At 64.3% G+C, this 18,834-nt stretch overlaps 3 protein-coding genes across 3 annotated transcripts in view; all 3 read right to left on the reverse strand.

The window, feature by feature from the left end:
- LOC135888055 (antigen-presenting glycoprotein CD1d-like) overlaps positions 1 to 18,834 on the reverse strand; it is a 76,452-nt gene that overhangs the window by 48,718 nt on the left and 8,900 nt on the right. The window lies entirely within an intron of this gene.
- LOC135887795 (TNF receptor-associated factor 2-like) lies at positions 4,322 to 8,644 on the reverse strand. The gene is made up of 5 exons (XM_065415555.1): positions 8,451 to 8,644; positions 8,026 to 8,080; positions 7,324 to 7,422; positions 5,239 to 5,316; positions 4,322 to 4,993 (listed from the first exon to the last, which is right to left on the reverse strand). The coding sequence occupies exons 1-5, from the start codon at positions 8,642 to 8,644 to the stop codon at positions 4,322 to 4,324; spliced, it is 1,098 nt and encodes a 365-aa protein (XP_065271627.1).
- Positions 10,760 to 18,507, reverse strand: NFKBIL1 (NFKB inhibitor like 1). Its single transcript, XM_065416143.1, is given in 6 exon segments — positions 10,760 to 11,364; positions 11,611 to 11,722; positions 15,536 to 15,648; positions 17,188 to 17,481; positions 18,380 to 18,443; positions 18,445 to 18,507. Coding segments are annotated over 6 exon segments (1,212 nt in total). The 3' UTR covers positions 10,760 to 10,798.

The raw sequence follows: 18,834 nt of genomic DNA on the forward strand, positions 1-18,834 counted from the left end.
CCCCAGCTCTGCCGGTGCCCCTCACTCCCGACCCGCAGCCCCTGCCAGCCCAGCCCTGCCCCCCCCAGCTCTGCCGGTGCCCCTCACTCCCGACCCGCAGTCCCTGCCAGCCCAGCCCGGGGCTCCCCACCCCCAGGTCAGTGCAGGAACGGTTGCAGCCGTTGGCAGGGGTGACTCACAGGCCGGGCTGGGAGGTAAGGCGGGAAAGCCCTTGCTGAGGATGCGGTTTGGGGTGAAAGGAACCAGGCCCCAAGTGGGGACAGAAATAGAGGCAGACGTTTCACTTTGTGTCTATGCAAAGCAGCCCAGGCTCAGGGGACAGCACAGAGGAGAATCTCCTGCTTTCAGATCCCCCATCTCTGACCTCCCCCGGATCAGACCCACGGGCCCATCTACCCTGGTCTCCCGCCACCTCCCTCCCACCCCGGGTCAGACCCACGGGCCCATCTACCCTGGTCTCCCGCCTCCTCCCTCCCACCCCGTGTCAGACCCACGGGCCCATCTACCCTGGTCTCCCGCCTCCTCCCTCCCACCCCGGATCAGACCCACGGGCCCATCTACCCTGGTCTCCCGCCTCCTCCCTCCCACCCCGGATCAGACCCACGGGCCCATCTACCCTGGTCTCCTGCCTCCTCCCTCCCACCCCGGATCAGACCCACGGGCCCATCTACCCTGGTATCCCGCCTCCTCGCTCCCACCCCGGGTCCGACCCTGGACCCATCTACCCTGGTATCCCGCCTCCTCGCTCCCACACCAGGTGAGACCCACGGGCCCATCTACCCTGGTCTCCCGCCTCCTCCCTCCCACCCCGGGTCAGACCCTGGGCCCATCTACCCTGGTATCCAGCCTCCTCCCTCCCACCCCGGGTCAGACCCACGGGCCCATCTACCCTGGTATCCCGCCTCCTCCCTCCCACCCCGGGTCAGACCCTGGGCCCATCTACCCTGGTATCCCGCCTCCTCCCTCCCACCCCGGGTCAGACCCCGTGCCCATCTACCCTGGTATCCGGCCTCCTCCTTCCCACACCGGGTAAGACCCACGGGCCCATCTACCCTGGTCTCCCGCCTCCTCCCTCCCACCCCAGGTCAGACCCACGGGCGCATCTACCCTGGTATCCTGCCTCCTCCCTCCCACCCCGGGTCAGACTCATGGGCCCATCTACCCTGGTCTCCCGCCTCCTCCCTCCCACCCCGGGTCAGACTCATGGGCCCATCTACCCTGGTCTCCCGCCTCCTCCCTCCCACCCCGGGTCAGACCCATCTACCCTGGTCTCCCGCCTCCTCCCTCCCACCCCGGATCAGACCCACGGGCCCATCTACCCTGGTCTCCCGCCTCCTCCCTCCCACCCCGGATCAGACCCATGGGCCCATCTACCCTGGTCTCCTGCCTCCTCCCTCCCACCCCGGATCAGACCCACGGGCCCATCTACCCTGGTATCCCGCCTCCTCGCTCCCACCCCGGGTCCGACCCTGGACCCATCTACCCTGGTATCCCGCCTCCTCGCTCCCACACCGGGTGAGACCCACGGGCCCATCTACCCTGGTATCCCGCCTCCTCGCTCCCACACCGGGTGAGACCCACGGGCCCATCTACCCTGGTCTCCCGCCTCCTCCCTCCCACCCCGGATCAGACCCATGGGCCCATCTACCCTGGTCTCCTGCCTCCTCCCTCCCACCCCGGATCAGACCCACGGGCCCATCTACCCTGGTATCCCGCCTCCTCGCTCCCACCCCGGGTCCGACCCTGGACCCATCTACCCTGGTATCCCGCCTCCTCGCTCCCACACCGGGTGAGACCCACGGGCCCATCTACCCTGGTATCCCGCCTCCTCGCTCCCACACCGGGTGAGACCCACGGGCCCATCTACCCTGGTCTCCCGCCTCCTCCCTCCCACCCCGGGTCAGACCCATGGGCCCATCTACCCTGGTATCCCGCCTCCTCGCTCCCACACCGGGTGAGACCCACGGGCCCATCTACCCTGGTATCCCGCCTCCTCGCTCCCACACCGGGTGAGACCCATGGGCCCATCTACCCTGGTATCCCGCCTCCCCCAGTGAAAAGCGGAGGTTGATCTCTGTTATAGGCCGGCTGGAAATGTTGGTCTCTGCTGCCACCCCGTGGCCAGTCCGCAGAACTGCAACTTACACTGCGCGCATGCGCGTTCAGATCCCGGGCAGGAGCGTGTCACCCCCCGGCCCCATTGCCCCAGGGCGGCGCTAGGGGCCGCTTGGTGGGTGGAGCGGGGCGCGGGCAGGAGGGGGCGGTGGGGGCACTAGGCTGTGGGGGGCGTGGGGGCAGCAGAGGGGAGCGGGGGGCACTGGACTGTGGGGGGCAGGGGGGCAGCAGAGGGGAGCGGGGGGCACTGGGCTGTGGGTGGCAGGGGTGGGGTGCAGCGGGGGGAGCCCAGCAGGGGGCGCTGGACTGTGGGGGGCGGGGGGGCAGCAGAGGGGAGCGGGGAGCTCTGGGCTGTGGGTGGCAGGGGTGGGGTGCAGCGGGGGGAGCCCAGCAGGGGGCGCTGGACTGTGGGGGGCAGGGGGGCAGCAGAGGGGAGCGGGGGGCACTGGGCTGTGGGTGGCAGGGGTGGGGTGCAGCGGGGGGAGCCCAGCAGGGGGTGCTGGACTGTGGGGGGCAGGGGGGCAGCAGAGGGGAGCGGGGGGCACTGGGCTGTGGGGGGCAGGGGCAGCAGAGGGGAGCGGGGGGCACTGGGCTGTGGGTGGCAGGGGGGCAGCAGAGGGGAGCGGGGGGCACTAGGCTGTGGGTGGCGGGGGGGCAGCAGGGGGGAGCGGGGAGCTCTGTGCTGTGGGTGGCAGGGGTGGGGTGCAGTGGGGGGAGCCCAGCAGGGGGCGCTGGACTGTGGGGGGCGTGGGGGCAGCAGAGGGGAGCGGGGGGCACTGGGCTGTGGGGGGCGGGGGGGCAGCAGAGGGGAGCGGGGGGCACTGGGCTGTGGGTGGCAGGGGTGGGGTGCAGCGGGGGGAGCCCAGCAGGGGGTGCTGGACTGTGGGGGGCAGGGGGGCAGCAGAGGGGAGCGGGGGGCACTGGGCTGTGGGGGGCAGGGGCAGCGGGGGGGAACCCAGCAGGGGGCGCTGGACTGTGGGGGGCGGGGGGGCAGCAGAGGGGAGCGGGGGCCACTGGACTGTGGGGGGCAGGGGGTGGCGGGGGGCAGCAGGGAGAGCCCAGCAGGGGGTGCTGGGCTGTGTGGGGTTTGGCAGGGGGCGGCGGGGGGCAGCGGGGGGAGCCCAGCAGGGGGCGCTGGGCTGTAGGGGGGCAGCAGAGGGGAGCGGGGGGCACTGGGCTGTGGGGAGCAGGGGCGGGGGCAGCGGGGGGAGCCCAGCAGGGGGCGCTGGGCTGTGGGGGGGCAGCAGGGGGGAGCGCAGGGCACTGGGCTGTGGGGGGCAGGGGCCAGGGCAGGGGGCAGCGGGCAGCGGGGGGAGCCCAGCAGGGGCGCTGTGCCCGGGCCAGCCGGTTGCCTCGCTGGGCGCTGTGACAAGGACAGTAACACGAGTGGGGCACAAAGTTTTTTATTACAATATCACACAATAAATAAACCAAACGCTGACGATAAATATGGGGTGAAGGAGCTGGACGTGTCCTAAGCCAGTGACTGTGCACAGGGGCCGGATTAATTGTGCTTCACGCACACACACACACACACACACGCACACGCACGCACAGACTCCTCTTTCCCCCGGGGGAACGACTCGGCCCAGGGCACCAGCAGCCGGCCAATAAATACATAAATAGATAAATAGACAATTCATTGCTTAGAGAAACCCGCGAACGCCGCCGTCCTGTGTGCAGCTCGGGTCGTTATTAACGGTCATCAATTATCATCAGCCAGAGAAGCAAGACAACCCAGTGGCCGGCAAATTAGTCTCCCATCCGCCTGCACAAACCAGCCAGGCCCCGCTGAGCATTGGGGTCTGGCTCCCCTCCACTGACTCAAACAGCCCAGAGCCTGCTCAACTCAACCCCCACGTCTCCCTCCCCTCACAAGCCCCCAAACAGCCCAGTCCCTGCTGAGCATGGGGGGGGTCTCAGGTCTCCCCTCTGTTCTCAGAACAGGCCCCCCCCGCTTAGCTTTAAAAGCCCAACAAGCGTGTAGTGTTCTAAGCCACAAAGGTAACTTCCACTACATTAACCCTCTGGCAGCTGGAAGGTTTCCGAGCCGCTAATGCGCAAGGAAAGCTGTTTCTAAGTCTTTGGCGGGAGAGCTGGAGGGTGGTAGGGGGCAGCATTGGGGGTCAGAGCTTTAGGGGGGCTTAGGGAGGACTAGGAAGAGTCAGGAGGCTATGGGGGCAGAGGAACCCCCCACCCCCAAAGCTCACACCTCCATCCCGGACGTGTCCACCACCACCTTGACGTAGAGGGTGTCATCTTTGAGGTAGTTTTGGAGCTGTCCGTGGGGGGCAAAGAGGGGGCTCCCGCTAGCCACGTTGAGCTGGCCCCGGGGCTGCTGGAAGGACGTGCTACAGGGGTCAGGGGCGAACGTCTCCCTCACGGCCGGCCTCCGCCGCCAGGGATCCAGGAGGTAGAAGGTGACCTTGCAGAGGAAAGGCCAAGGCAGGAGATCATCATAGGGCCCCTTGGCCAAGGCCATGAACAGCGAGAGGTGGGTCCCCTGGCCGGCCCCATCCCCGTCTGGGTAGAGCCGGAGGCAGAGCCGGTAGCCGAAGGGGTGGGTGGCGAAGACCGAGGAATACATGGACGCTCTCCTCCCGGCCTTGGCGTCCCCCAGCAGCTTGGAGAACCCTTGGAGCTTCCAGACCAGGGTCCCGTCGGCGCTGGCCAGCTCCGGGGACGTTGCCACGGCCCCCCGAGCCCCATGGGAACAGCCGGACAGCTCCGTGGAGATCCCCGGGGACGGCTGGTCCTGGAGGCACCGACGCCGCAGAGCTTCCATGGCACCGGCCTGGCTCTGCAGCTCCCGGCGCAAGGACGTCACCATAACCTCCAGCTGCTGTATCCGCCGCTGGAGCTCCGGGGACGGGGCGTCCTGGGGGAGGAAGGGAGAGGGGTCAGCTCCCATCTGGCTCCTGCCCTGCACATCTGGCTGCAAACTGCTTCCCCCCAGGCTGCCCATCTGGCTATCCCCAAAACATCTGGCCACAAGCTTCCACCTCCCCTTCCCCATCTCCCCCCCCCACGTAATCATCAGCCTACATGATCCTCCCCTCTCCACATCTGGCTACCAGGCCTCCTCCTTCCCCCTGCACATCTGGTGGCTGCCTTGTGACTCACCATCGCGTGGGGTTCCGGGTCCTTGGGAGCTGACTTCTCCTCCGGGCCGGGACTCACCGCCGGGGGGCAGAGGTGCTCCTGCAGCAGGGGAGAGGAGGGGGTTAGAGGATGGGGGGTGCCGGGAGGGGGCAGCAGGGCAGGATGAGGCTGGCCCGGGGGAGGGGAGAGGCAGGGGGGCCAGGGGGTAGAAGGGGCAAATTGGGGGGGGGTTAAGGGGACTCCAGCGAGGGCCGTGGGGGTCAGAGGGGATGGAGTCTGGAGGGGGCAGCAGTGGGGGGTGCCATGGGAGGGGGGAGAGTCTAGGGGGTTTAGAGGGGTTAGTGATGGGAGATGGGGCGGAGTGAGGTTAAAAAGGGGAACTGGCCCTTTAAGAGCTCCAGCCTGCCATTCCCAGGGACGGCCACCAGAGGGCAGACCTACACCATCAATCCAGCCCCAGAGCAGACATAGGACTGGCTGGCTCAGGGGGGCGGGGAATGGGGCAGGGGCCTGTCCCCTCTAGGGGGCGCTGGCTCCGATCTGGCCCCAGGGCAGGGACTGGCTGGCTCAGGGGGGCAGGGAATGGGGCAGGGGCCTGTCCCCTCTAGGGGGCGCCGGCTCCCATCTGGCCCCAGGGCAGGGACTGGCTGGCTCAGGGGGGCAGGGAATGGGGCAGGGGCCTGTCCCCTCTAGGGGGCGCCGGCTCCCATCTGGCCCCAGGGCAGGGACTGGCTGGCTCAGGGGGGCAGGGAATGGGGCAGGGGCCTGTCCCCTCTAGGGGGCGCCGGCTCCCACCCGGCCCCAGGGCAGGGACTGGCTGGCTCAGGGGGGTGGGGAATGGGGCAGGGGCCTGTCCCCTCTAGGGGGCGCCGGCTCCCATCTGGCCCCAGGGCAGGGACTGGCTGGCTCAGGGGGGCAGGGAATGGGGCAGGGGCCTGTCCCCTCTAGGGGGCGCCGGCTCCCATCTGGCCCCAGGGCAGGGACTGGCTGGCTCAGGGGGGCAGGGAATGGGGCAGGGGCCTGTCCCCTCTAGGGGGCGCCGGCTCCCATCTGGCCCCAGGGCAGGGACTGGCTGGCTCAGGGGGGCAGGGAATGGGGCAGGGGCCTGTCCCCTCTAGGGGGCGCCGGCTCCCACCCGGCCCCAGGGCAGGGACTGGCTGGCTCAGGGGGGTGGGGAATGGGGCAGGGGCCTGTCCCCTCTAGGGGGCGCCGGCTCCCATCTGGCCCCAGGGCAGGGACTGGCTGGCTCAGGGGGGCAGGGAATGGGGCAGGGGCCTGTCCCCTCTAGGGGGCGCCGGCTCCCATCTGGCCCCAGGGCAGGGACTGGCTGGCTCAGGGGGGCAGGGAATGGGGCAGGGGCCTGTCCCCTCTAGGGGGCGCCGGCTCCCATCTGGCCCCAGGGCAGGGACTGGCTGGCTCAGGGGGGCAGGGAATGGGGCAGGGGCCTGTCCCCTCTAGGGGGCGCCGGCTCCCATCTGGCCCCAGGGCAGGGACTGGCTGGCTCAGGGGGGCAGGGAATGGGGCAGGGGCCTGTCCCCTCTAGGGGGCGCCGGCTCCCATCTGGCCCCAGGGCAGGGACTGGCTGGCTCAGGGGGGCGGGGAATGGGGCAGGGGCCTGTCCCCTCTAGGGGGCGCCGGCTCCCATCTGGCCCCAGGGCAGGGACTGGCTGGCTCAGGGGGGCAGGGAATGGGGCAGGGGCCTGTCCCCTCTAGGGGGCGCCGGCTCCCATCTGGCCCCAGGGCAGGGACTGGCTGGCTCAGGGGGGCAGGGAATGGGGCAGGGGCCTGTCCCCTCTAGGGGGCGCCGGCTCCCATCTGGCCCCAGGGCAGGGACTGGCTGGCTCAGGGGGGCAGGGAATGGGGCAGGGGCCTGTCCCCTCTAGGGGGCGCCGGCTCCCATCTGGCCCCAGGGCAGGGACTGGCTGGCTCAGGGGGGCAGGGAATGGGGCAGGGGCCTGTCCCCTCTAGGGGGCGCCGGCTGCCATCCGGCCCCAGGGCAGGGACTGGCCTGGATCAGGGGGGCAGGAATGGGGCAGGGGCCTGTCCCCTCTGGGGTGCGCAGGCCCTGATCTGGTCCCGGGGAGTGTCTGTGTCCCGGGTTCTTACCAGGTAGGACGCCAGGGTCCCCGTCCAGCTGCAGCTGGCTCTGGGGCAGGTCACGGCCGTGCTGAGAGCGTCTTTCTCGGCTGCTCGGTCCTTGTAAAACTGAGGATGGAGAGAAAGGAGAAATAAATGAGTGAATCCACGGCGCTGCCGGTGCCCCTCACTCCCGACCCACAGCCCCCTGCTAGCCCAGCCCTGCCCTCCCCCAGCTCTGCCGGTGCCCCTCACTCCCGACCCACAGCCCCCTGCTAGCCCAGCCCTGCCCTCCCCCAGCTCTGCTGGTGCCCCTCACTCCCGACCCACAGCCCCTGCCAGCCCAGCCCTGCCCCCCCCAGCTCTGCCGGTGCCCCTCACTCCCGACCCACAGCCCCTGCCAGCCCAGCCCTCGGCCCCCCAGCTCTGCCGGTGCCCCTCACTCCCGACCCACAGCCCATGCCAGCCCAGCCCTCGGCCCCCCAGCTCTGCCGGTGCCCCTCACTCCCGACCCACAGCCCCTGCCAGCCCAGCCCTCGGCCCCCCAGCTCTGCCGGTGCCCCTCACTCCCGACCCACAGCCCATGCCAGCCCAGCCCTCGGCCCCCCAGCTCTGCCGGTGCCCCTCACTCCCGACCCACAGCCCCTGCCAGCCCAGCCCTCGGCCCCCCAGCTCTGCCGGTGCCCCTCACTCCCGACCCACAGCCCCCAGCATTTTCCGGGTGACACTCACCTGGTTGGGGCTCAGTCTCTTGTTACAAATGCAGCAGGTCACCTTGTCTGTGTCCCTGTAAAGAGACAAATCCCGTCATCAGAGTTCAGCGCAGCCCTGCCCCACACGCTGTCACACGGGGCACGGCTGCTTACATACATGTCAGAGACAGACCCTCTCCTGGTGCCCCTCACTCCCGCCCCGCAGCCCCTGCTAGCCCAGCCCTGCCCCCCAGCTCTGCCAGTGCCCCTCACTCCCGACCCACAGCCCCTGCTAGCCCAGCCCTGCCCCCCCCTGCTCTGCCGGTGCCCCTTACTCCCGCCCTGCAGCCCCCTGCTAGCCCAGCCCTGCCCCCCAGCCCTGCCGGTGCCCCTCACTCCTGCCCCGCAGCCCCCCCCTGCTCTGCCAGTGCCCCTCACTCCCGACCCGCAGCCCCTGGCACTCACCCCAGCAGTCGCTGCACGCAGGCGGCACAGTACCGATGGCCACACTCTGTCTGCCGGGGCCGGATGAGCAGGAAGCCACAAGCCGAGCAGAGCAAGCCGGAGCCACGGGCCGGATCCACAGGCTTGAGGCCTGCCCCGAACTTCACCATGGTGCCCCCTGGGCTGTGTGGCTGGGCGCTGGGACTGGGAGACATCTGCTCGGGGCGGGACGGGTTCGGGGTTTATATGGCACCGGACTCGGGGCTGGGGCGGGAATTCCTGCCTGTGAGTCACCCTGTCCCAGCCCAGCTGTGATGTGAGAACAACGCCAGAGCCTTCCTCTTGGGTCATCCTGACGGGGAGTGAGGGGTGTGACGGGGGTGTGTGCAGGAGAGCCGGGGTGGGGAGAGAGCAAGAAAACAAACAAAGACATCAGACGAAAGAATGAATAAAAGAAATGGGAAAAGGAAAGAAAATGGACAGAAGAAAGAAAGCAAAAGGGAAATTCAAGGATAGAAAGAAAACCATGATAAAATGGAGGAAAGAAAGAAAAAATGGACAGAAAGAAGGACAGAAAAAATGGATAAAAATAGAAATAACGTGGGTGCAAAAGCAAAGGGGATAGAAAAAAAGGATAGAAAGAAAAACATGAGTTAAGGAACAAGGGGAGGAAAGAACAAACGTCGGAATGAATGAGGGAATGAAAGGATGGGAGAAGAAAGGAAAGTGACAAAGGCTAGGTCTACACTACCCGCCTGAATCGGCGGGTAGAAATCGATCTCTCGGGGATCGAATTATCGCGTCTCGTCGGGACGCGACAATCGATCCCCGAATCGACGCTCTTACTCCACCAGCGAAGGTGGGAGTAAGCGCCGTCGACGGGGAGCCGCGGAGGTCGATTTTGCCGCCGTCCTCACAGCGGGGTAAGTCGGCTCCGATACGTCGAATTCAGCTACGCTATTCGCGTAGCTGAATTTGTGTATCTTAAAGCGACCCCCCCCGTAGCGAAGACCTGCTCAAAGAGTGAATGAAGGAATAACCGAACGAGCGGGGGCACAGATGAGGGAACGAAGGGCTGAATGAAAAAAGAAAGAGGGAGGGAAAAAGGCGGGAAAGAAAAAAGGAGCCAGAGGATGAAGGCGGGAAAGGAAAGGAAGGAAGGAGTCAGTGAAAAAAGAAAAGAACGCGCGAATGCGTGAAGGAAAGCAATCGGATGAAGAAAACTGAACGAGGAACTGACGAAGGATGAACAGACGAGGGAAGGAGACAGAACGAGGCAATGGAGGAGAGACCGACGGGAATGCGGACGCCAGACGGCACAGGGATGGACGACCAAGGAAGGGTGGCGGGAAGAGAGAACTGCAGAAAGGACACGGGCAGGGTCGTCCGGTGCCAGCCGGGCAGGGCTGGGAGCTTGGTCGAGCCCGGGAACAACCCTCCACGTCAGGCCACTCCCCAGAGACACTCGCACAGGGACAGTGTCCGTGTGGGGTCCTGAGGGGATGGGGGCTCGGTGCCCCTCACTCCCGACCTGCAGCCCCTGCCAGCCCAGCCCTGGGCTTCTCCCCCAGCTCATTGGGGGACATTCCCCAGAGACGCTCATGGCCTCCCCTCCCCCTGGTCTCAGGCCACTCTGTGCCCGTTCCTGGACGCGGGGAGCCTGCGTCAGTGCCCAGGCGCCTGCATCATCCCCGGCCGGGCGGCGATTCAGGGCCCTTACACAAGACACGAGACATTCACTTCCCCCCACAGCTTCCGAGGTCACACGAGGGAGGAAACCGCAGGACCCGGCCTGCCCCCTCCCCCAGCTCTGCCGGTGCCCCTCACTCCTGACCCGCAGCCCCTGCTAGCCCAGCCCTGCCCCCTCCAGCTCTGCCGGTGCCCCTCACTCCCGACCCGCAGCCCCTGCCAGCCCAGCCCTGGGCTTCCCCAGCTTTGTGGGTTTGCTGAGGGCTGCTCCCTTCGTCACACGCCTGGGAACTGGAGGCCGGGCTCTGCCCGCAGGCCCAGTGCCAGCTCCTAGTTACCAAACACGGAGAACAACATATTGAGCAAGAGCAGCAGAGAGGCGGCTTCCGGAGTGGGAAGCAGATGGCGGGGAGGGGAAGGGCATGTTTTGTTCTTGGGGAAAGGAATTGTGGCTGGGAGCCAGGGAGAGAACCCAGGAGTCCTGGCTCCCAGCCCCCCCTGCTCTGACCCACCAGCCCCCACTCCCCTCCCAGAGCCGGGGAGAGAACCCAGGAGTCCTGGCTCCCAGCCCCCCCTGCTCTGACCCACCAGCCCCCACTCCCCTCCCAGAGCCGGGGAGAGAACCCAGGAGTCCTGGCTCAATACAATAACCGAAGCTTTATTGACACAGCTGCGTTGCGTTATTTGACTGCCTCAGCCAGTCTGTTGAGTTCCTGGGACAGCGCCGTGACCGTGGCCAGGACCCGGCACCGATCCAGCTCCGCCAGTCGGCCCCCGCAGCGCTGGGCGAATTTGTCCGGGTGCCACAGGGCCTGCTGGCGGCGCAGCTGGCGGCGGTAGGCGCCCGCGTCCGAGGGATCCGTGCCCAGCATGGCCACTGCAGCCATCTCGGCCACGGTGCCCGTGGGGCTGGGCCACGGGATGTCCCCGTAGCGCAGGGGGCGGGTGGCGTCGGAGGTGAAGACACGGGCGCAGCCCTCCTGGTAGCGCTGCCGCTTGGCTTCCCGCAGCTCCTCCTTCTTGGTGCGGGCGCGTTCCTGGTACAGACGAGACTCTTCCTCCAGGGGGCGCTGGGAGGTGTGGCGGGAGGGCTGCGCGGCTCCGTGGGTGGGGACCTGAGGGCCAGGCCCCGCCCTCTGGTGGCCAGGCCCCGCCCCCTGGCGGCCTTTCCGTCTGTATTCCCGTGCCATGCGCTCGGCCCACTCCTCGTAGGGTTCTGGGTCCGGGTGGGCCGTACAGAAATCCTCTGGGGTTGGGGGGAGAGACGAGGAGGGTGGTGTCAGGTGAGAATTTCCCCTGTAGGGGGCACCAGGGCTAATCTGACACTGCCTGGCTCAGGGGGGTGGGGAATGAGACATGGGGCCTGCCCCATCTAGGGGGTGCCGGCTCCCACTCGGCCCCAGGGCAGGGACTGGCTGGCTCAGGGAGGTGGGGGATGGAGTACGGGGCCTGTCCCCTCTCGGGGGGGCCAGCGGCCATGCAGGGTCCCTACCTTCGTAGCGCCAGATCTCCTGGTATTCATCTTGGCATTCCCCGAAGAGCTTCTGGCACCATTCCCAGTCCCTGTCCCGCTCCCCGTCGCTCTCTTCGGATCCCTCCGGGGGCTGCGGAGAGTCATTGGGCATCAGAGAACCCCTGAGGAGCAGGGTGGGCTGGAAGGGACATCGCCGTCACACCTGGCCCCCGTGCTGAGGCAGGGCCCAGCCCACCTACACCAGCCCTGACAGGGGTTTGGCCAACCTGGTCTTAAACCTCCCGTGACGGGGATCCCACAACCCGCCCGTGGACGCCGACTCCAGAGCTCAATTCCTAATAGCTAAAGGAAAGTGCCTTTGCTGCGGATTAAGCCCGTTACGTCTTGTCCTGCCTTCAGTGGCGTGGGGAACAACTGAGACCCGGTCCCTTTACTCTAGCCCTGAAGGTATCTGCAGACTGTTCTCAGGTTCCCCCCTCACTCATCTTTTCTCCCCACTAAACGTGCCCCGTTTCCTAACCTTTCCCCCTAGGTCAGGCGTTCTAACCCTTCGCTCGCTTTTGTTGCTCTTCTCTGACCTCTTGCCAATTTGGGGGGTGGCCCCCAGAACTGGAGCCAGGACCCGAGTTGGGGCCTCGCCCGTGCCAAGCAGAGCAGGACATTTCCCTCCCATGTATTACACACGACACTCCGGTTAACACACCCCTGCATAAGAACACGAGAACGGCCAGACTGGGTCAGACCAAAGGTCCATCCAGCCCAGTGTCCTGTCTGCCGACCGCGGCCAATGCCAGGTGCCCCAGAGGGAGTGAACGGAGCAGGGAATCATCCGGTGATCCACCCCATCGCCCCGTTCCCAGCTTCTGGCAAACAGAACGATGTCAGCGTTTTGATTTCCTTTGTTACCCATTCTGACGTCTACGCCTTTTCTCTTGTACTCGCTTCAAATCTATTGTTCTGCAGCTAATTAACTCCTGTTACTGTTTTCTCTAAACCGGCGTGGATTTTGATCGCAGTTTTGGGGGATCTCCACTTCGGATCACAAGGCTGGTGCGTGATCATTGGAATGATGGACTGATTATGGGCTTACCCTGTCCAGGAGGGCACTGACCAGAGCAAGACGCGCGTTTCTGGGGAGCAAGGCTGGGACTGAGGGATATGCAGGTGTCGCCGTGTATGTAATTCAGGGCGTAGCACTCACGTACTCAGCTGGGAGTGAGTTTACGTGCTAGTGGCAGTGCGTAAGCAGACCCCGGAGGGCCGGCTCTTCCCCAGCAAAGCCGTGTAAAAGGCATCACGAGCTGGACAGCTAAAGGGACACAAATCAAGATGTATCACTCCCCTCTAACCAGCAATGATGGAAATTAGGTTGGTTGGGCATGATTTGTTCTTGAGAAATCCACCCTGGCTGCTCCTAATAATCTATTATCCTCTCGGTGCTTAGTTACAAACTGATAGTTTAATAATCTGTTCTGGTATCTTTCCAAGGATTGAAATTAGGTGACTGATGAGTAATTCCCTGGTTTGTCTGTGCTCCTCTTTTTAAAAAAAGGTACATTTGTCCTTCTCCGGGCCTCTGGGACCTCCATTGTCCTCCGGGAATTCGTGAAGATCATTTCTTATGGTTCCGAGATTGCATCAGCTAGTTCCTTAAGCACCCTACGATGAATTTCATCAAGTCCTGCCAACTTCAATACATCAAACTTAGCTAAATAGCCTTTCACCTGTTCTTTCCCTATTTCGGCTTGCGCTCCTTGTTAATATTAAGAACATAAGCACAGCCAGACTGGGTCAGACCAAAGGTCCATCTAGCCCAGTATCCTGTCTCCGACAGTGGCCAATGCCAGGTGCCCCAGAGGGAATGAACAGAACAGGGAATCATCAAGTGATCCTGCCCCTGTTGGCTGCTCCCAGCTTCTGGCAAACAGAGACTAGGGACACCATCCCTGCCCAGCCTGGCTAACAGCCATTGATGGACGTATCCGCCATGACCTTACCTAGTTCTTTTTTGAACCCTGTGATAGCCTTGACCTTCACAACATCCTCTGGCAAGGAGTTCCGCGGGTTGACTGTGTGTTGTGTGAAGAAATACTTTTGTTTGTTTTAAACCTGCTGCCTATTAATTTCATTGGGTGACCCCTAGTTCTTGTGTTATGAGAAGGAGTAAATAACACTTCCTTATCTACTTTCTCCACACCAGTCATGATTTTATAGACCTCTGTCATATCCCCCCGTAGTCGTCTCTTTTCCAAGCTGAAAAGTCCCAGTCTTATTAATCTCTCCTCTGTTACCTGTCAGCTCTGTGTTCTTGGGGAACCAGGGTGCAGGATCCAACCTGTGTGACTCACAAATGACACCCTGCCCACCCCCCCCCCCAGCCTCTGCTTGAACCAAAGCTGATCAGAAAAAGACTTACAAAAAGCAATGAGAAGGCCGTGGGAGACACACCTAAACCCCTCTGGACAAGGGTGACAGGATTAAGGAAATTCCCTGAGCCTCATTTGCATTGGAGATAGGACAGGGAGGCATCCCCATTAGCATACAGATTGGAGAACAGAGATCCCAAGGCAAGAACCGCACTGAACTCTGGGACCAGAGAAACAGGGAAGCAATGCACCATGGGGGATCTCTGCTCCAGATGTTAATGAACCCACATCTGCACACACCCAGTCAGCAGTTATCAGACCAATTCTAGTAATGAATCCTTGATTGGTATCCAAAACAGTGACGCTCCCTAACTGCATTGTGGGCTCCCTCCAAGGAACACCGCCCACAGCCAGGAACCAGCAGCTCCCATGTCTAGCCTGAACAAAACAACGTTGGGATCCTCCCTTGTTTACCCATAAACAAATCTCCTGTTCTCCCTGGAACCCTGGTTCTTTCCCTACGAAAACCCCCACCCACGCTCCAGTCAGCGCTCTGATGCCTGGATCCAAAGTCTGCCTCAGTTCCACTGGGACTTCATCTTCTCCTGACTGATTGTGCTGGGGGCTCTGCCTGGCTCCAGCACGCCGGACCCTCAGCTACCACCACCACCGGGGCCCCCCGATCGATTCCAGCTTCACGGAGTGGTGAGAACCCAGCTCTCGCTCTCTAGGTGTAGCCTTCTGGCCCGGACTTGTGGGATCAGTTCTAGTTTTCTGAACCTGACTTTTATAATCCAATGGCAGTTGGATTTAATATTATCACTGTTTTGTTTGTTCGGTTCCTCTGTGGTTATTACCTGGCAATAAATAACGTTCATGGTTAAGCGGTTGCTTCTCTCTCTCTCTCTCTCTATCCCCCCCTCGTGGGTGTTTTTTGGCTTCCTCATTCGCTCTGCAGCAACGCTCCTCGTACCTCAGCTAAAAGATCCCTGCAGCGCCCCAAAATCCGGTGGGGTTTGCTCATCCAGTGGGTTACCGCCACAGCAATGTGAAAGTGGGGATAGGGACGTGCTGAACCTGGGGCATAGGAGGGTGGCAGCTTGGAGGTGCTGTTTGACCCAGCCTGCTGAGTCCAGGGACATATAAGGGGTCATCTTGGGAGTGCTGATTAATCCGTTCCTCTCAGACACGCTCTATTAGTGTGTGCGTGTGTTCGTCTGATTCCGGGGCTGGAAGACCCCAGCCCGGGGGAACTGAGGTCCTGCAGCACAGCTCCACTGGGAGGGGACTTGCAGAAGTCGAGCTCCGTATGAGAACACGTGACACAAGCAGTACGTTGATAGAATTACAGAACCCCACCCCCATCCCCAGAAGAGTAACCCTAATAAATGAGCAGACCCCAAAGTAACGGGCAAATCTAGTAACAACCCCCCACTGAGTCTCCCCACCCGGTTCCCTGCAGCACAGACCCCCCAGCACTGCCCTAGGGCACTGGGGCCAGCCCTGACTGACAGGGGAGAGCGCCTCCTACCGAGCCCCAAGCCGGCTCCTTACAGCACAGCACCCCAGATCGGTACCTGCTCCTCCGTCATGGGCCCCATCAGGTTCCCAGGCGTCTCCCCGGCCCGGTTCCGGATCCCCATGGCCCGAGGGCAGTGGCTCTGCAGGGTGGCAAAGAGGACTTTGTACACTGGGGAGGGAGAACAGGAGAGGTTAATGGTGCCCCCTGGACGGGGAAAATGCCATCCTGGACGCCTGGGTCCCCAGCCCCCACCGTGGTCTACAGCCCCCAGACTCCCACTCCTGGATTTTCCATTCCACGTCCAGGTCTCTCCCCGTTTCTTGGGGCTGGGAACTCAGTGGTACAACCTAGTGGCCAGAGACCCACACTACAGGTTGCATCTGAAAGTAGGGTTACCATATTTCAGCAAGCAAAAAAGAGGATGGGAGGAGCCCAGCCCTAGCCCCGCCCCCATCCTGCCCAAGCCCCGCCCCTGCCCCTCCCACTTCCTACCCCCCTCAGAACCCCCAACCCTCCCCCCGCTCCTTGTCCCCTGACTGCCCCCTCCTGGGACCCCTGCCCCTAACTGTACCTCAGGACTCCACCCCCTACCTAAGCCTCCCTGCCTCTTGTCCCCTGACTGCCCCCTCCTGAGACCCTCCCCCCATCCTAACTGGCCCCCTAGGACCCTACCCCCTACCTGTACCCTGACTGCCCCAACCCTTATCCACACCCACACCCCCAGACAGACCCCTGGGACTCCCACGCCCCATCCAACCACTCCCCACCCCCTGACAGCCCCCCCCAGAACTCCCGACCCATCTAAACCCCTCTGCTCCCTGTCCCCTGACTGCTCCGATCCCTCTCCCCGCTCCTTGTCCCCTGACTGCCCCCTCCTGGGACCCCTGCTCCTAACTGCCCCCCAGAACCCCACCCCCTACCTAAGCCTCCCTGTTCCTTGTCCCCTAACTGCCCCCTCCTAAGACCCCCCCCCAAATGCCCCCCAGGACTCTACCCCCTACCTGTACCCTGACTGCCCAAAACTTTATCCACCCCCCCAGAAAGCCCCCCCCCATCTCTTGACTGCCCCCTCCAGAACCTCCCTGCCCCTTCTCCGACCCCCTGGCCCCCTTGTTGTTGGCCTTCGCCTAACGTCTCTGTGAACTTGCTCAGGAACGGCCTGAGCCGCTGGGCAGCAGTGGGGGAGGAGCTCCAGACTGCCGGAGGCGATCTGCCAATGCAGGGAGGGAGGGAGTGATCTCTGCTGCAGGGGAAGCGGAGGAGGGGCTCTCTCTGGCTGTCGGAGCCCCATGTAAGTGGCACCATCCGGCCGGCTGCCCTGTTAGCCGCGCGCGCTCTGCATGGGGGGGGCGGGGGGGGGGGGGAAGTCCGGACATTTACAAATTCCCCCGGACGCTATTTTTAGCTCAAAAAGCCGGACATGTCCGGGGAAATCCGGACGAATGGTAACCCTACTGAAAGAAGAGTGGGGTTTAGTGGATTAGAGCAGGGAGGCTGTGGACCAGGACTCCTGGGTTCTCTCCCCGGCTCTGGGAGGGGAGTGGAGTCTAGTGGTTAGAGCAGGGGGCTGAGAGCCAGGACTCCTGGGTTCTATCCCTGGTGCCCATTGCCTCCCCCCAGTGGTATCCTCAAAGCCCTGCAGCCCAGGGGTGAGGCCTAGGTTCAAATCCCTTTCCTCTGGCCGGGATTTAAAGGGCCGGTGCTCACCGCTCTTGCCCTTGCGGGCGGCCTGCCGGGCGGCGTGGTGCAGGGCCGTGTCTCCTTGCCGGTCCTGGAGGGCGGGGTTGGCTCCGTGGCCCAGCAGGATCTGGGCGGCAATGGGGTCTCGGTGGGCACAGGCATAGTGCAGGGGGGGACGGCCCTTGTGCCCCCCTGGCTGGTCCAGGTCCAACATCTCCCGGTGGCGGGTGAGGAGCGAGCGCAGCCGGCGGTGCCGGCCAGACTCCACGTAGCGCCAGAGGCGGCGCTGGTGCCGCGAGGCCATAGGGATGGGCCTGTGTGCTGGAGGGGCAGATGGGGTTAGAGACACCTGGACTGGTATCGGAGATGCTGATCACCCCACATCCCCCTTGCTGACCCAAGACTCCTCCATCATCCTTTCTGCCCTCCCCCTGCCCCCAGATCCCCTGCCGACCCCTAGATCCCCCATGTCCCCGTAGCCCATCCCTGCCCCCCAGATCCCGTGTCCCCACTGCTCATTCCTGCCCCCCAGAGCCACCATGTTCCCCTTGCCCATCCCTGCCCCCCAGATCCCCCTGCTGACCCCGAGATCCTCCATGTCCCCGTAGCCCATCCCTGCCCCCCAGATCCCGTGTCCCCATTGCTCATCCCTGCCCCCCAGAGCCACCATGTTCCCCTTGCCCTCCCCCTGCCCCCAGATCCCTCTGCTGACCCCTAGATCCCCCATGTCCCCGTAGCCCATCCCTGCCCCCCAGATCCCCTGCCGACCCCTAGATCCCCCATGTCCCCGTAGCCCATCCCTGCCCCCCAGATCCCCTGCCGACCCCTAGATCCCCCATGTCCCCGTAGCCCATCCCTGCCCCCCAGATCCCCTGCCGACCCCTAGATCCCCCATGTCCCCGTAGCCCATCTCTGCCCCCCAGATCCCCTGCCGACCCCTAGATCCCCCATGTCCCCGTAGCCCATCTCTGCCCCCCAGATCCCCTGCCGACCCCTAGATCCCCCATGTCCCCGTAGCCCATCCCTGCCCCCAGATCCCGTGTTCTCATTACTCATCCCTGCCCCACAGAATACCCTGCTGACCCCCAGACCCGTCATGCCCCCTTGCCCATCCCTGCCCCCAGATCCCCCCAGCCAACCCCCAGAGCCCCCGGGCACCCCTCCTCTTCCTCCCAGCCCCCCGCCCCCATCCTCCCCCCGGCCCCCGGGGCCGCGATACCCACCCGGGGCCGCTGGCCGGGGGGTGTTAATCGATGGTTGAGCGCGACACCCGAGGGGGAAGGGGAAAAAGCGCGGACCGGAAGTGGGGCAGACGGAAGGGCAGAAGCGGGACGGAAGTGACCTCATTCCGCCCGATGTGGCGAGGGAGGGAGGGGTTTGTCCGCCGTGGGGGCCGATGAGTTGTTCACCTGGCAACAAAGGGGGGAGGGCGGGGAATGGGAAACCGGGGGGGGGGGGGAGGCAAGCGCGGCCGGAAGTGAAGCGGAAGTGGAGTCACGCCGCCTGCCACAATGGGGCGTTTACCCAGAGACTTGGTGCAATGCCCTATAGGGTCCCGTTGGGAAACAGGAGGCCGCAAGGGAAGGTTCCGGGGTGTGTTTGGTTCTGCAGGGGTTAAATAGCTCCAAGGGGAGAAAGCGTGTGTGTGTGTGGGGGGGGGGGGGGGGGGAGGGG

Source organism: Emys orbicularis, chromosome 13 (genome assembly GCF_028017835.1).
Source record: "Emys orbicularis isolate rEmyOrb1 chromosome 13, rEmyOrb1.hap1, whole genome shotgun sequence".
NCBI lineage: Eukaryota > Metazoa > Chordata > Testudines > Emydidae > Emys > Emys orbicularis.